A 16,675-nucleotide genomic window follows, 5' to 3' on the forward strand; every position below is an offset into this window, starting at 1 on the left:
TTCCCTTCAGTTTTAAATGACGCTGCCCATTGAGCTTTGATTGCAATTAATATGCAGCATCGGCTGTGGCATCGTTGTCAGCTCGAATTAAACGCCCGGCTGAGTGTTGCCGCGTCTGCCATTCTTCAAGCGCCAGTCGCATGTGCAATTCATGAATTTCAATTAATTAATTAGGCCACACAAATCTGAAATCTGGCGGGGAAAAGTGGCGAGGGGCGGGGTGATGGTGATGCTGGCAGGCTCGGGTTGACTCGAATCGAATCTCCCAATCGTAATATAGCTGTAGCAGCCGTGGTGCTAGTTGCAATCCCTGGCTGCCATTTCTGTTGCAGCTGGTGCTGCTGCTGCTGCTTGACAAAGTAGCTGTTAGATTGCATCGCAATTCCTGCCCCGTGCCCCATGTTGCATGTACTTTGCATGCAACAGTTCGCTGCTTTTTCGCATACAAGTGACCCAATTACGGGAAAGGCAGTGGGTTGATGGGCTGATGTGGACGAGGTGGGGTGTGCGCCATTTGGGAGGACGAAGGACATTCGAGGGCTCCACCCAAGCAGCCTTCGTTACGGCTTGTTGATTTATGTAATTTAGATTGGATTTTGCGGCGGAGAAATTAATGCGTTGTAGATTAATGAGTGGCCGGGAGGACATGGAGGCTGTTGGCGAGCTGCGAAGGTGGTCGCTGCATAAGGTCGCCGCCCATCAGGACATCAGGACAAACGAGCGACAGCGCCAAATCTCTTAAACCTTTTAGGCAACTCTTTAAAATGTGGGCTGGAAAAAATCCTGTACAAGTCCCCAAATTGCCATAATGTACCCAAGCACACACACACTAACACCTTTGTATCCCCGAATGTGTGCGTGTGTGTGTGTGCGAGTGTGAAAGTTGCTTGTTGTTTCCGTGTTGTTGGCACTGTGTGAGCCTATTTTGATCTCATTAAAAATGTAGCAGCAGGGAAATGGGCTGCTGCCTCGGCTGCTGATGGTGCTGGTTGGTTATGCGGCTTCAAGTTGTCTTTAAAATTGACTGAAAGCGAAAATCAGTGTAAACGCTTCGTTGGGCAGGCCAAAGGCAGTTGCCAAAGGACCAAGGACCAAGGCTCCAGTCGCCATCTTGGCTCCACGTGAATCCTTGGCTTAGTAACTCGCATACATGTATACACAGGGAGAAATATGTACTCAGTTTTATTGCTCAGTTTTATTTTTAGCAAAAGAACTTTGAAGTTCTCAGAAAATGTACATTATTTTATGATAACATTAAATCATTGTATTATGTTCAATAAAATTCGATTAAACAGAATAAAAGCATATGTTTTGAATCCATTTGAATAACATTTAAAATTTATAAAATAAAGAAGTTAACGATGAATGAGCTTAGTCCATGCTTCCTTTAAGTTAGTTTTGGTATGTTATTGGGTAAATCCCTTTTTTCCAGTGTATTTACCACATGTGTGTGGGCATCTAAGGTTATGCATGTGTGTGTGTTCTTGTTTGTGGGCTTCCACTTTATTTCGCGTTTATTATTTTACGCCTGCTTGGCAGCAGCCAAAAATGTAGGGAAACAGGAATCAGGCAGACAATGCCGCCTTGCCCCGCCCACCGACGCCCCCTCAACCACCTGGGCCACCCCCCGAATAGCAGCGCCCCCTAACCTTAGTTAACCTCAGGAGGCGACCGCAGTGTTGTTGCTATTATGATTATTGCTCGTGGTTTTTGGGTGGCACGCGCATGCTTTGTTTTTATTTTGGCTCAATTCTCCTTCATGATTTTTAAACAAATTTTTTTTCGTGGCCCACATTCATTCGCTCAATTTTTTTTGGTTGCATGCGACCTGGGTTTGTTATAAAATTTATGAAAAGAAAGCAAAATCAAAATTATAATAAAATCAGATTACAGCCTCTCAAAAGAAACAATGGAGTGAGTACTTTTGCTTAGCAGCGGCACACGACCCCTTGTTTTTGTGTGGAATTTTGTTGTTTTTATTATGCTTTTCAGTCAAAAAATTGTTTGCGCTTCATTTTATGAAAACATAAGCCATTTTTGATGCCGCTGTTGCTGATGTGATGCTGCTGCTTGGGTTTTCTCATCTCTTTCTTGTTTTTTTTTTGTTAGATACTGACACCAGCAAGTTGGGCCGCGACATTTGCGCCACCGTTTTCTTCCGGTTTCCGGGGGCGTCTTCTTCCGCTTTTCCGCGTTTTCCCAGCGGTGCGTTTAACAACGCTCCATTTTTATGTGCCAGACATGTGAAAGCTCTTCATTTTGGCCAACTGGCGATGGGGGCCAAATGGTGGATGGAAAGAAGACGCTTTGACTCTTCAGCCAGAAAGTCCTGGCTGACTTACCTCGTCGTCATCCTGTCGCTGCCTTGGCGTTGATTTTATGGCATTTTCCCAAGGCTTTTTTTGTGCAAGACTCGCGCCTCCTCGGCGAAAAAAAAAAACAAAGAGGAGGGACTTTATAAAATATGTACTCGAGGGGTAGTCTGTTTTATTGCAATTACTTAAGATTTTACTGTCTGCGTTAATTGAGCATTGGATTACTTTATTTCGCGGCATCAGCCATGAAGATTGATTGCATTGTTCTCGGCTAGGAGTTGGCAGCATTAATCTAGCATTAATTATTATGTAATTGGTCACCGCAGCAAGGGCAACAAAGGGATTTTAATTAAATTTTAACCATAAACCGATGCTGGCGGGGGTGGGGCTGAAGTTGCTTTGATGTATGCAGCTTTAAATGCAAATCAAATATTTATTCCGCCCACATACTCGCACATCCTGAATCTCTATACACACACACACACAAACAAACAAAGAACGGCCATTGTTTGAGCTCGTCTACGTGAGTGTGTGTGCGTGTTGGCAAACAAAACAAAAATAATTGTAAATTCAATTTCATTATTAAATGTTCTTGTCCGCAGTTTTGTGTGTTTGTCTATTATCTCAACGCAACCAAATAGCCGCATTCCCCTAGTTAAGCCTTTGCACCAATAGCATAGTATTTGCGATGGTGTGAGTGTTTGCACGCAGTGTGTGCGGTTTCGATGTATATTTAAACAAATGCGGTTAATGTTCATATTTCATTTTAATCAGACCCACGGATATTGATATTGGCATCCACTGTCTGCTCTGCAGAGGTGTGCGTGCGCGTGTGTCGGTGTGTGCGAGAGAGTCCTTGTGCCTGCAACGCCTGTTAATGCGCATTTATGTGCCGCATAATATATATTTTCACGCACGCACACACAAACGCACATTAGCAGTCGCATTTGCTTTAGTTTGTCAAAAACAAACTTTCCCTAGTTTTAACCACAAAATGGGGAAAACCATACTAACGCATCCGAACGCAACGCCACGCTGGAAAATGATTGTAAAATTTTACAACCGACAGCCAATTACCATAGCTTTTTATTTGATTTTGCACGGTTTAGCTTTCTGGTAACGAGTTGGATGTTGCCAGCAGCACTGCGGCTGTTCCCATACCAAAAAACCAAAAATCCGGCTGAAAGAAATAAGTGGAAAAACACGGCCGACAGGGCTACACGTGCTCGATTTTTAAAGGGGAAAGAATGGCGGATATTAAATTCGTGAAACGGCCAAAGGTTGAGCTAAATGCCGTTTAGGAAAACCACAAATTCATTGGAATCGAGAATCGGGATGGGATCGTTGAAAGATAGAAGTACTCATCCAAAATGATTGCTATCGAACAGTTTTGAAGAGGATTTCTCGTACAAATCAATCCAGGCAGCCTATGTTGTTTAATACGTACGATTTGCTGGCCAAAAAACCAAAATAGAAGGGCACTTAAAATTGAAAAAAGTAATGTTCTCTTAAAATCAAACTATGTACCTGTTTTATTTACTGACTATAACAATAGTCTGTTATTTTGTATTATGTACACTTTTTTAACCAACTTACCCTAGAGCCCTTGAGGAAATTATTTCGTTCTATATTCTGAAATTCTTCTCCCCAACATTTTTCCTAAATCTAGATATTGATATTACGGCCCGAATGAATAGCAACTGGAACAACAGAAACAATTGCACGCAAATTTCATTTGATTTCATTTCAATTGAGCACAATTAAATTTTTGTGCACCACAATCAAGTGGCCTTTTGTAGTTGTAGTTGTCGTTTTTGTTGGTCAGACGAACAATGTTTTGTTGTTATTGATTTTTCGCCACGCCCTTGCCGGAATCCATGAGTCCGTAAGTCCATGAGTCCATGAGTACATGAGTCCGGGTTTTTCCCGGATTCCGGAGACGCACGTTTGTAGGTATTATTTATTTATGCATCGTTTGTCGGCGGCTTTATTCCTTATTATTAATTTCCTTTTATTTTCATTTCGGTTTGCATTTAAGCATATATGTAGATAGCATGGCTAGCCGGCTGAAACAAAATCCATTAATATCCTTTATCCCCTGGGGGCTATTTATGGCCGCAAATGAAAAGGCAGAAAGCAAATGTGAAAGCGATTGCATTAAGTTTTAAATACGCGAATTCATCTATTGGTTTGCTAATAAAATCATGAAATCCATTTGAGGTCAGCCAACCGAGCAATTTTGATTTTAATTGAAAAGTTTGTATATTTTTTGCCGTATTTTCGAAACGGCTTATTGTTGCTGTTAACATTCTACCGATGGAATGGCATGCTATCCAGCCCCTTTGGTGCACCCAGTGTTGCTTATATCCGGTTGGGGCCACGTTTCCGGTTGCCATTTGGCGCTGCTGCTAATTTCACAGTTTGACATTTCGGATGCGAAAAAGGGGGCCCAAACGATTGGCCCGCAAACAATTAACTCCCCCAACAAACACAGCCACCCACACAAACGCCCACATCCACCCAGTCGATCCAAAAGCGAAAGCTCTGCAATTCTGTGGTTAAGTATCATTTCTAATATTTTGTGTGATACCCGTGCGACACTTTGGCATTTTTGGGGCGGTCGTTGGTGGGTGGCGTTTTGGGTTTTTAGCCAGGCTGCCAGCCACATTGTTTATGGCTCACTCAAGAGTTTCAGCCAACAGCCAACCCCAGCAGCATTTGAACAAAACCTGGTGCCACCGCCAAACACACACAAAAACAAAAATAAAAGCAATAGCAAAGGCAAAAGCAGCAAGAACACTGAAGGAGATCGAGATGGTGGGGCAAAACCCAACCAGTGGGGCAAAAAGTTTTTAAGTGAAAATAGTCATTCAAATTTAATTAGTCCAAAACAAAGCCAAAACGTAATGAGCTTACGCTTAGGCTAGCAGAGGAATTGGGATCGAGTGGGTGGGGCTGTTGGGGGGTGGTTCGTGTTTGGCTCCATCTCAATCTGAAATTGTGGTTATTGCACTCAGACCCACTCATTGTCCTGCCACGAGTTGCGAAGAGCGAAAAGGGTGCCATCCTTCGGCTAAAGGGGTCATGTGCGACACAATTACGGCAAAGGTGGAGCGCCGGAGTCAGCAGCGATATGCTGTCACATGCCACATGGCCGCAGAAACTCCCTCGGCCACGCCCCCTTAACTCACACCCAACATCCTACCACTTTACGCCCACATAACACCCACACACAGGGACACCACTCACACACACGAAACTGAGAGCAGGTCGACTACGGCAGCAGTTTCAAAATATTTTACGTAATATCATTGTTCGCACTCGTAACTAACTTTTGCCAACGCTCCATGCTGGCACAAAGGATACATCTCCACCTACGGCTTCGGCCAGACCCTCTCCGTAGTATTCGTACCCCACAGTCCCCAATCTTCCAAGCCCTCATCCCGAATCCGGAATCCCCAATCCACGCGTCACCCAACCCATACCTTCGAATACTTGCCAACTGTTTAGCGTGTGACGAAACCTGCACAAAGCGAGGGTCTCTCTAGCAGTTCTTGTAATTCCATTTCGAAGTCACATGAATAAAATATATTCATTGGATTTTAAATGCTATTTAACATAACATCAAACACATAATAAATACTTTCGCTCAATACAAATTTTTAGTATGCAAATCCATGAATGTTGCGCTTAAATTTGCATGATTTTTAACTTTGATAGAACAAATTGTCACAATTTCATTTTTCTTTATTTTCATAAATATTTAATGGCTTATTGTTATTTATAAGTAGTTTTTTATTCAACATAATCAAATTCGCCAATTTGTCGCTGCGATTAGCACACTTTAGGATTTATGTATTTAATGTTTCTATTATCTTTTCACCAAATAGAGTACATTTTACTACAAATGTTAATATATCAAAAGTCTTTTATAACAAAAAAACCTGGTGTGTGTGCATATGCATCTATAATTATGCAATATTTATTGAAATACATTTGCTCATTTTGGTTTATTTTCTTTTCTGGTGATAGTTGCAAATCAATATTTTCTATTCCCGTTTAGAAACAAAAGAAAATACTGCATTTGATGGTGGCGCATGGAATGAGTCTGCAAATGCATCAATAATTATGGAATATTTACCGAAAAGCGATTGTTTCCCCCATATTATTTTGGGTTTGCCTGTGATAAGTCTGGGTTTTTATTTTCTATTTGGGCAGCCCCCGCAGGATGCCTTTCCACATTCCCGTGTGCGACCAAGTCGCATCGCTGAATCGGGTGGTTGTATGGGATAAGTGGGGCGTATCCTGGTGGGTGGATTGGGGATGGGCTGGATGGGGATGCGGATGGCAGGATGAGGTCCTGGTCTGGGCTTGGTCTGCGTTTTTGGCGCTGCCGCATATGATTCGTATCGCTGATACGATTTCTGGTCCAATGGCACAGTTAGTTTGCATCCTACGTGCCTGCTAATGTATGCTGGCTACCTTTCTCTACGTGTCCTCGTGTCCTCCACGACTTTACTATATAGTGGGTGTCAGGATTTCGGGTTGTCCTGGCAGATGTGTGCGAGTGTGTGGGTGTGTGTGCGGGTACATCCGTGTTAATATAAACGCATAACAGCATTTTTAGCTGTGAAATAGTTTTGCTGTTGCTGCTGCTCCCGGAACCCCAGACTCCCGGATTCCCAGACTCCTGAGTCCCGGTGTCCTGCCATTGTCCTGTACTCGCTGCCTTCCTGTAGGTGTAATTGTGGCCGTTGCCGGTTGCCGGTTGCCATTGTCGACCATGTGGTTGTTGTTTCTACTCGGAGGAGGTAGGGTTAGTGGGCCCGAGTGGGTGGGCGTTGGTTTTCTCCAAATTAATACATCACATGCACGCAAAAAGGACGACTAGAAGCGACGAGGACGACAAGGACATGCATACAAGCTTAATTATGGGATTTAGCCGGGTTGTCTTCTTGGTGCGGTTTCAGTTTGGTTTTGGTTTCTGGTCTGACCATCTAACTATCATATTTTGGGTCGCGTATAATTGGGATACATGCAGATCTACCCGTAAATATTTTAATTTAGTTGGCAGAAATAAGGATACATATACGAAACATATACCCACCCACATAACCCTGCTCTCTCGATGGCTTTTGAAAGCATTTCACGTGGCAATTTTTAATGGCATTTGTTGGCCTTTGGGTGCGCTGATGCACACTGATGGAAATTGTGATAGACAGAGACAGGCTGATCTGAATCCGGGGGATTTGAGTCCGTCGGAACCATACTGAACCATACTGAGCCATACGTGCCCGTACTTCGTTAACGAATTCTCGGAGCTGTCATTACCATTAACATTTTGGCTTGGGCAAACATTTTAGCGTCGCACTCTCGAACTCATTTGCACTTTTGTTTGCATTGGATTTGGACACTGTCAGCGCCGGCGGCCGAAACCATTGACATGACCACATTTGGGTATTTTCGTGTCGCTTCAGTTATTTGATTAGTTAACAGGTGGACACGGACGTGGAAATGGTAGTGGAAATGGAAGTGGAAGGGTTCAGGTGTTTCAACGACACTGTGTTCACTTTCCACGCTTCAACGGAAAACGAAATGGGGAAAGTTTAATTCTGTAATTGAATGACATTATTTGCTTACTTTTACCATTGTCCATATGGACAAGTGGGTAAATGTATCGGAGTCTCAACAGAGTTGTCCATTTGCATGGTAATTAGTTTCAAGCAGGTGCTAATGAATAATAATTCGAGTTCGATAATTACAAAGAGCGAAGAACAACTCAAGTTTCTAGTTGCTACTAAAAAGCACTATTTAACATACAGAACAATTAAGTTTGTATTTTAACATGCTTATTTTCGTTTAATGTCAAAATGTGTGTTAATATTTTCGAAATACCATGTGCAAGAAGTTTTCGTTTATAACTAAACTTAATATTTGCACTAAGTACAGGGCTTGCATTTTCTGGGCATGCATCAATATAATCTTTGGGATCGCTTTTATCCGTAAGTAGAGTTTTTAAACATCAATCAACTTCATTAAATTACATACTAATTGACACTTTTGTGTTTTCTAATTAAAAGCACTAGTTGTGGACTTCGTGAAACGACAAAAACTACCCAATGCTGTGTTGGTTTTTGGTTGCATATGTGGAGGCAATTTTATACTATCTGGATTCATGTTACTAATAGGAGTTTTAAAGGTTATATTTTACAATATTTTATATTCTAGTATTTACTGACAAACCCTTTTTTTTACAGGATGTGCGCTGTTTGGTTGGCTCGTCCATAGTTTTCTGTGGAATAGGCATATTTTTTATTCACTGGTTAATAATACCTTTGGGTGAGTCTGTTGCTCCTTAATTTGTTTTTTATATTTACTACCTTTTAATATTTGTCCCTTAGCGCTTTTTTTCATTTTTTCATTTATTGTGTTCAATTATTATCAAGTGGTTATGGCTTCTGATGATCGCTATCGAGTGCCCAGGCGATTTTCATAAATAAAATGCCTATATTTTATTTTAAAGCGATTATACTTTAGGGTACTATATTAATTTTAAACCAGCCATAATAAATACAAAACACTTTCTCACATTTCCCCTTTTATTTGCAGAGCTTCTTAGGTTCGAAAGCAGGAAAACCACGGTCTCGCAAACTTGTATTTATGATAGGAACTGGATAAGTTGGCATTAGAGGGGCTTTGGCCTGAATTGCAATCGCCTTTTGGCCGCTAACGGAAATATTTATTCCACCTTATCCCATAAGTATCTGGGTATCGCCGCCGCCCGTGCAATCTACTCCAAATAACTGCAATAGTTTTATGGCTCATCATGTAGCTCCTTGTATTTTTTTTGGGGAAATCCACTGGTGGGGCGAGTTCAATGCTCCCTTTTTTTTCCTTTTGCTGGTCGTCAGTAGCGCCGCAAAACGGCTAAGTTTGTTGTTTTATGGGAGACTGCTCAATTTGCTGTTACACTGGCCGAACCAAAAAGCAAAGCAAAGCAAAAAAAAAAAGAACGAAAAAACAAAGAGTGAAAACATACAGACACACCAGTTCATCACTTACACGCCAGGGTAATTTAAAACAAATGCCCCACCAAATCGCATTTGGCTTTGGCTCTACAAGTTTTTATTGCCACACTCGCATATGAAGCGGCAAATTTGTTTATCCACTACAATTTGGCATGCCATTTATATTGGTTCCATGTTAATGCCGGCGCCAAATCCCCCAAAAATCTCCACCTGAACGACTCGATTCCGGGCACCTACCGCATATAGTACCTATACCTATAGTTGATCTAGTTGTTTCTGCAGTTGTTGATGCAGCTGTTGTATTTTTTAATAGACACATTAAAAAATAATTTAACGGACAGACACAAAAGTCACACAGTCCTGGTCGTTGGCATCGTTTTATCCGTTGCATTGAATAAATCATAAATCATTCAACTTTCGGCCAGAGCTGTGAAATAAAAATGCCCCAAAAACATGTGACGTGCATATGTGTGTGTGTGTGTAAGTGTGCATGTGTGTGTTTATGTATTGGTGTGGGTTGTGGTGGGTCGTTTCTATTAAACGATACACGATGAGCAGCCAGACAATTTGTCCAATTCTTCCACCTCCATCACAATATATATGGCAGGCCACACCACTTTCTCCCATTTTCCACCCAGTTTTTCCGCTGGTTCGCTTTCTTTTTTTGCCGCGCGTGTGTTTACTTTTTACACATCATAATTTTTTATGCTAGTTGACTTCTGGACAGTGGCGCGTCCTGTTTTTTACCCGCTTTGGTCCTTTTTGTCGCACAGCTCCGAAAAGTTGTTGCCATGTACAAATTAATAAACGAGTAACTGACAAAAAGGTAATTTATTATTTTATACATATTTGACAAATTAATTTAATGACACTGCGCCGTCGTCTCACACTCGCACATTAACACACGTGTCCCACAGGGCAGAATACCCAGCGCCGGATTCCTGCCGCCTCCTGTGGCTGCCTCCACCCTCTCTCTGCCCCTCCACTCCTGCCACACATAATAATTTCTCATTTAATTTTTCAATTTTAAGCGTCATTTACACATGCCATGCCATGGCAAGTGAAGCTCTGTCCAGATCCCCGATGCCGCGATTCCCCTTCGGGCCGCAACGTTTCGCTTGTTTTCTGCCTTTTGGATTTTTTTTTTTATTTGTCAGCTTGTCGGACGGTCGCCTTTGTTTCTGCTCCTGCCATCGCTTTTGATTATACCCTGCGTATTTAGGGGCGTGCCCGACCCGAGCAGGCGGCTTGCACTCGTCAATCAATTCAAACAGCACGGATCGCAACAATTATTGAATCCTTCACGCTCGCAGCCCAACGATGTTTGAATTGTGGATCCAGGATAAGTACAAGATAGTTGGATATACCAAATAGAGTTTTTAGAGATCTAAATAGAGATTGTAAACTTACTTTAGTCCAACTAAATATAGCATTTTCAATAGAAAACTACTACAAACAACCCTTTATTTATCTTGATAGAAACCTCTTAAAACCCTTGATTCAATGATAATAAATGGGATTAAACAAGCTCAATCACCATATTAACTCTCATAAAATCTTACAAAGATGATAATTGTTATTTTATATTACTTATCTTATTTATAATTAACTAAATATAGTACAAACAGATATTATTCAACGGACTGCCACCATTTCTTCTTGAATTTTCAAAACAAGTTTTAAAAACCTGTTTACTTTTTGGTTGTTCACTTAAGTTCCTATAGTATCGTACATGCCTAAAACAAACACAACCAACTTAAGTGTTTCCTAATATCGCCGGTGTTATTAAGAGCATTTTTGTTGCGACTCCTTGCCCTCCGATCGGTTTATGTTGTTCTTCATTTCATTTTTTATATTTGCATTAAAAGGTAATCATCGGGAGCAGCGTTGCAGTGTTGATGGCAAGCCTTGCAATTTTCGCACCGTTGTCGTATTTTGTATGACTGTCATTAAGTCGTCAGCGGGTTCAGTAACGAGGAGGACATGGGTATGGGTGGATTGGGAGATTGGGGATCGAAAGGGGACTTTGGACATCAGACTGCAGACTGCGGACTGCAGACCGTGGAGTGGCAGGACGCAATCAGTTGCTCACTCAGTTGGCGACGCATCAGTTTAAATGACTCGTCATGCCCGCTGGCACTGGACTGAAGGGGGTTGAGGATGAGGATGTGGATGGTGTCCGGGTGTCGTGGCGTCGAGGTGGCAGCGGTGCCCCAAGGACGCTGAGAGATACTGCTCGCGTTGCACTCGAAATGGTCTGGAGAGCTCGCACGTTAATGACACTAGAATCAGTTTTCATTAACGATATAACGTGCGACTGGCCACTCGGAATGGTCGGCGGTTGGTGCAGCATAAAAAGAGGAGGAAAAGTCGCGCGAAAACTGGGTGGTGGCCAACTGTGGGGGAGGGCGGGAAAACTGAGGGAACCGCATGCGTGCATTGCTCGCATATTTCTCTTGGCCGCGGCTGCTGCGGCGACTGCGGCATTGGCGCTGGCAATTAATAAAACACACACCTTCTGTGTGTGGCCGAAACTCAACTTCCACTTCCAGTTGCCACCACCGACCGCCCCAACCCCTCTTTTTGCACAGTGGTCTAAAGCGCTTATTTATGCAACGGCTGGCCTCGACATCACATCGACATCGACATTGCCATCGGCATGTGCATCTGAATCCGAATTCATGCATCTGCAACTGCAACTCCAACTCCATCTCTCTCTTTAGCTGGCTGGAAATTGAATTTAAAAAGCTCAAACGCTGCAAAATATTTCACACGCACACGCAGCAAGCCAGAGCCATGTTGTTGCTGAGATTTTTCGTATAAATCACATTTGCGAGTGAAAAATATAAATAAAATATGTGTGTGCCCCCGTGTGTGTGCCTCGTGCGTATGGGTGTGTGTGTGGTAGTGTGTCGCCTGCATAAATCTTTCAGTTTGGATTTTCACTTTGGCGGCATAAATTGACACTGGCTGACGACATCGCAGCCACATTTGAAAACCGCGCTTAAAAGCATGCTCGCTGGCTGACTGGCTGGCTGGCTGGCTCGATCGTTTGACCCCCTCGAACTGGAAAAACTCTTGCATTGCAAATTGCGTTTTTTGTCAGCTTAAATAAAGCAACGCGCGCTGACAGTAAAAACTCATTTACGCGAAATTAAATTAAAAGTTAATTAACGCTGTCAATGTGCAAAGCACTCCAGCCATTCCTCCTGCTTTCACCTCGCCCTCTCTTCTTTCCAGCGGTTGAAGTAAGGGGGGTGGGGGGTACTCAGGTAACTACTACATGCAACCTGCAACTCTGCGGGCCAAGTTGAAAAATCACCGCAAGTAAAGTTAAGCATATGTCCGCTTAAATTGATACGAACTGGTTTTAAACGCCAGCCTGACAATTTTTTCCTTCTTTCTTTCATTTTTTTTGTTTTTTTTTTGTATTTTGCAGTCTGGCAAGTTGTTTGCCGGACTCTGGAATTGGTTTGGCGGCTGCCTGGGAGGGACTTACGTGGAGGATGCGGGGCTTTAGTGGCAGTTCGCTTGATTGCTTGGCTTGCCGTCAGTTATGCGCTGCGTACACACTGCGTATGCTTAATGTGACATGACCGTTTCATAGCGTCCGTCCATTTGTCCCGCTGGTAAAATCAACAAGCCGATCCCAACCTGATGATAATTAATTTTTAAGTAAAACTGAAATTTACACCGGCCAATCAGCGATAAACCGACAAAGAAAAGGCACTATTTAATTGGTGCCCGCGTTCGTGATGGCAATGATGATGATGATAATGATGATGATAATGGTAACGATGATGCCTTATTTGTCATTCAGTATTCATGCTACGACCATTTCCATCTGGCTGGCACTTTCCTGCTAAGCGAACACTTACCGCAGCGGTCTAATTGGGGGAACTTGGCCAAGCTGACCACGAAATGCGTTGCCCGATTGATTAATTGGCCAAGATCGAAAGCCCTTGTGCTCATTAAACGAACGATGGTCAAACATTGGTTCGCAGCCAATCATTAATATGCTGCATTGACTCCGAGCCTTCCAAGTGGGAAAGCTATTCCGCGGTCACAAGTCAAATTCACCTGCAATTGTAGTGGTGATGCTGTGTGTCAGGTGTGATGTTTAAGGATAAGGCATTGAACCTTCCAAAGAAGCAGTACAGCATCTATATTTCCTGTATCGAATATTAGATGTTTGATGATGTTAATAATCGCAATTACTTATTATAAATTCATTATAAAATTCTTAAATATTATCAGCACATTTACTTTTGAAAATCTCATTAAATTGACAGTCAAGTGTCCAAATGTTTCTTCCCATTAGTCGTCCCCAACTTGATTTGATTCACAGGTGGCGATGGACGCCATCCCCACATTCCTCACAATCACTCCCATTTCATGGCAACTGGAGTGCTTCATCTGGCCCGTAACTTCATGACAGTTCGCATTGGGGTCGAACGGCGCGGGGCAATATAAATAAATATGCTTGTTGTCTGGCAATTCGAACTGCACTCCCACGGCCAATTTCGTAGTGAAAAATTAAAGATAACATAAATGCGGCTCGCCGGGGCACGCCATACCATAACAGTCCATTCCGATTCCATGCCGTAGCATACCCCAGCAAACCGTAGCGTTGCGATCCCGATTCCCATTCCGGACGGAGCTAGGCCCGAAAAGCGGAAAAGCGGCGGAATGCCGTGCCAGGACATCAATGTCGGTGGCTCTGGCGTGCTATTTGAATTGAACAAGTGTCAGCGTCGAGGGGAAACAGCGTCGAAGCTGACGCTCCATGGTGCTCCAATAAAACTACCGATGCCCCCTCCACCCCCCGCCGTCGTTTCTCAGACGTTGTTGTACAGGATTTGCATGTCCTGCCAGTCCGACGCTCTCAAAACTCAAAATATTAACACTTTAACGCCAAGTTTTTTATCCGGCTGCCGGAAACAGACAGCACAAACGCACACAAACATAGCTGCTGAAACACAAATACTAGTGCAGCTCTTTTGGCCGCGACGGCGGCGGCGGCAAAACGCCATGTTGGATTATTCAACTCGACGCCATTTCGCGTCACAATGCGCGCTATGCGCCGCCATCATTGCAACCGACAGCGAACGGCACACGGCAGTGGCAACAACTAAAACGGGACCTGCTGCAGCAGCAACAACAACAGGAACAGCAACTGGAACAGCAGGACTACGGACTAAGGACCACGGCGGCCCACACGGCGGATGAAGTTGCAATTCAAAGTCATAAACACGTGGAGCGTGGGCGCAAAGTCTCAGCTAAGCCGGCATAGAGAGAGAGTGCTGGGAAATGGGAGCGCGAAAGCGTCGGAAAAGCCGGGGAAAAGCGGGAAAATCCGCGATGCCGGTAGTGAGGCAAACGGTAGCGGTAGCGGTAGCTCCACTTCCTGCCCCGAGATTCCTAGTTCGCAGTTCCCTTCCACCATTCGTTTTTATTTCCAGACCATTTTGTTGTCTATGCAACATGACAGACAGAGGGTATCAAAGGAGTATTAAATCCACTCCATTTGGCCGCAAAACTGCTATTGAGTATAGTGGCATTCACTTTGATGGCAGCGCGTTAGGGAAATACTTCACTTGGATCAAGTATTTTATGGCGTTTTCTATTAAAATTGCTTGCTTACGCAACAGAACAATAAAATAAAAATGCTTGAAAAATTGTTTTCACTCATATGTATTTACAATAAGTATTTATGTTTTATCCTTTTATATTTTTGGCTTTGGTGTTTGTTGCTCTGAAATATTCTAAAATAATACTTGTATCTGTAACGCAAAGTTTATCATTTTATTGACTTACTTTTTGCCTGCAAAAATTGCATAATTTGTTTGACACGTGATAGGTTTATCATGATTGACAGTTGAGAGAGAATCCAAAAAATAAATGCTTTTGGCGTTATGATGGCGATAGGGAAATGTGAATAACAAATAGATATGATTACGCTTTAAATTAGATAGTTTGATTCCTAGATATCGGGTAGCTATATGGTCGAGATTACGATGGCCAAGGAACTGCGACTGTTATATTTTGGTTGGCACTGTTCGTTTTTCATTTGCATGCGAAATTCAAACATCAGCATAAAAATGCAATTTTTATTGCGCAACATTTCTCAATGCCCGCTGCAAATATTTTCGCGGGCTTTATTATATTTTCTTTTTGGTTTTTTACATTGCCATTGCCAGTTGCCATTGTATTGTGTTTTGTTTTGTTTGGCTTTGTATTCCTGGCTGGGTTTTGTTTTGGCCTTCCTGCTGTTGCCATTGTTGTTTGTTTTGCTTCGGCTTGTTGCTGCTGCTGCTGCTGCTGTTGCTGCTGCAGCAACTACTGCTGCTGTTGCTGCTGCAACTACTGCTGCTGCTCATATTTATTTGCGCTTTTTATTCGGACCCCGAGGAGGGGTGTGTATGTAGGCGATTCTACTTGGGCCCACATAAAAAACCATAGCCAAACCAACACCATCCACCCACCCGCGGCTTTATTATGAGCTGCACTTTATGAAAATGCAGTTTCCAGCCAACCAGCCAGCCCGCCTGTCGCTGGCGTTCTGCGCTTCGAGTACATTGCAAATATTTTATTATTGCACAATTTCGCCAACTTATCCCGCCGGCATATGAATGTAGGGAAAGGTATATGAAGGTGTACGTATGTATATATAAATATACATCTGTATGTATATGCATTTGTATGGCAGGGAATCTCCTGTTGGCCGCAAGGCTGCAGGAAGGATGCAAGCCAGCTAAAATAATATTTCGTTGCTGTTCGCTGCTCGCTGTTTGTTTGTTTTTGTTTGTCGGTTCGTTTAGTTGAAATTACGTTCTGTATGCCACTGAATTTCATAGAAGGAGCAGCAGGAGCAGCAGCAGTACCTACTGCCACAACAACAACAAGTTGAGCCGAAAAACTTGCTTTCGGTTGTTATTATACTTGCGTTTACTCCCGGCAAATTTGCCGTGTGCCGCCTTTTCTCTTCACGAGCTCGGCTCTTGTTGCTGTTGTTATGGACACCACTCCATTCCCTTTCACCATTTTCCCGCCACTTAACTGGCACTGTATTCCGTTACACCATGAACCGCCGAGGCACCACCAAGCCATTGGGCCAGCGAACCACTGCATCGCCCAGCCAGAACCACCCATTAGGCCACCCACTGAGCCAGCGAGCACCCCGTGTTTTTGGTTTTGCTTTTTTCGTGCTGTTTTTCCAACATTTTAACTTCCGCTCAATTTACCTTTAGGCCAAGTAATTTAAAAGCTGACGTGTTTGTACAACTACAATTTCGACTCATGTTGCCGTTGTTTTTGTTGCTGTTGTTGCTG

General features: G+C 43.1%; 2 protein-coding genes and 1 long non-coding RNA gene across 4 annotated transcripts; 2 read left to right on the forward strand and 1 right to left on the reverse strand.

Moving 5' to 3' along the window:
- Nucleotides 1-8,167: 8,167 nt before the first annotated feature.
- Nucleotides 8,168-9,118, forward strand: LOC27208172. Of its 2 annotated transcripts, XM_016183784.3 has the most exons (5): nucleotides 8,168-8,317; nucleotides 8,396-8,514; nucleotides 8,573-8,654; nucleotides 8,717-8,853; nucleotides 8,925-9,118. In XM_016183784.3, the coding sequence occupies exons 1-4, from the start codon at nucleotides 8,212-8,214 to the stop codon at nucleotides 8,809-8,811; spliced, it is 402 nt and encodes a 133-aa protein (XP_016034847.2). In that variant the 5' UTR covers nucleotides 8,168-8,211; the 3' UTR covers nucleotides 8,812-8,853; nucleotides 8,925-9,118. The 2 variants fall into 2 exon arrangements, with proteins under 2 accessions (XP_016034847.2, XP_044779248.1); XM_044923313.1 differs by lacking the exon at nucleotides 8,717-8,853.
- Nucleotides 8,897-9,417, reverse strand: LOC27208754. Its single transcript, XR_001601025.2, has 2 exons — nucleotides 9,378-9,417; nucleotides 8,897-9,286 (listed from the first exon to the last, which is right to left on the reverse strand). It is a non-coding gene; the product is annotated as an uncharacterized LOC27208754 (long non-coding RNA).
- Nucleotides 9,418-13,955: 4,538 nt separating this feature from the next.
- Nucleotides 13,956-14,991, forward strand: LOC6728208 (probable WRKY transcription factor 21). Its single transcript, XM_016176790.3, is given in 2 exon segments — nucleotides 13,956-14,332; nucleotides 14,334-14,991. Coding segments are annotated over 2 exon segments (603 nt in total). The 5' UTR covers nucleotides 13,956-14,032; the 3' UTR covers nucleotides 14,637-14,991.
- Nucleotides 14,992-16,675: the final 1,684 nt, after the last annotated feature.

The sequence above is a fragment of the Drosophila simulans genome, chromosome 3R, assembly GCF_016746395.2.
Source record: "Drosophila simulans strain w501 chromosome 3R, Prin_Dsim_3.1, whole genome shotgun sequence".
NCBI lineage: Eukaryota > Metazoa > Arthropoda > Insecta > Diptera > Drosophilidae > Drosophila > Drosophila simulans.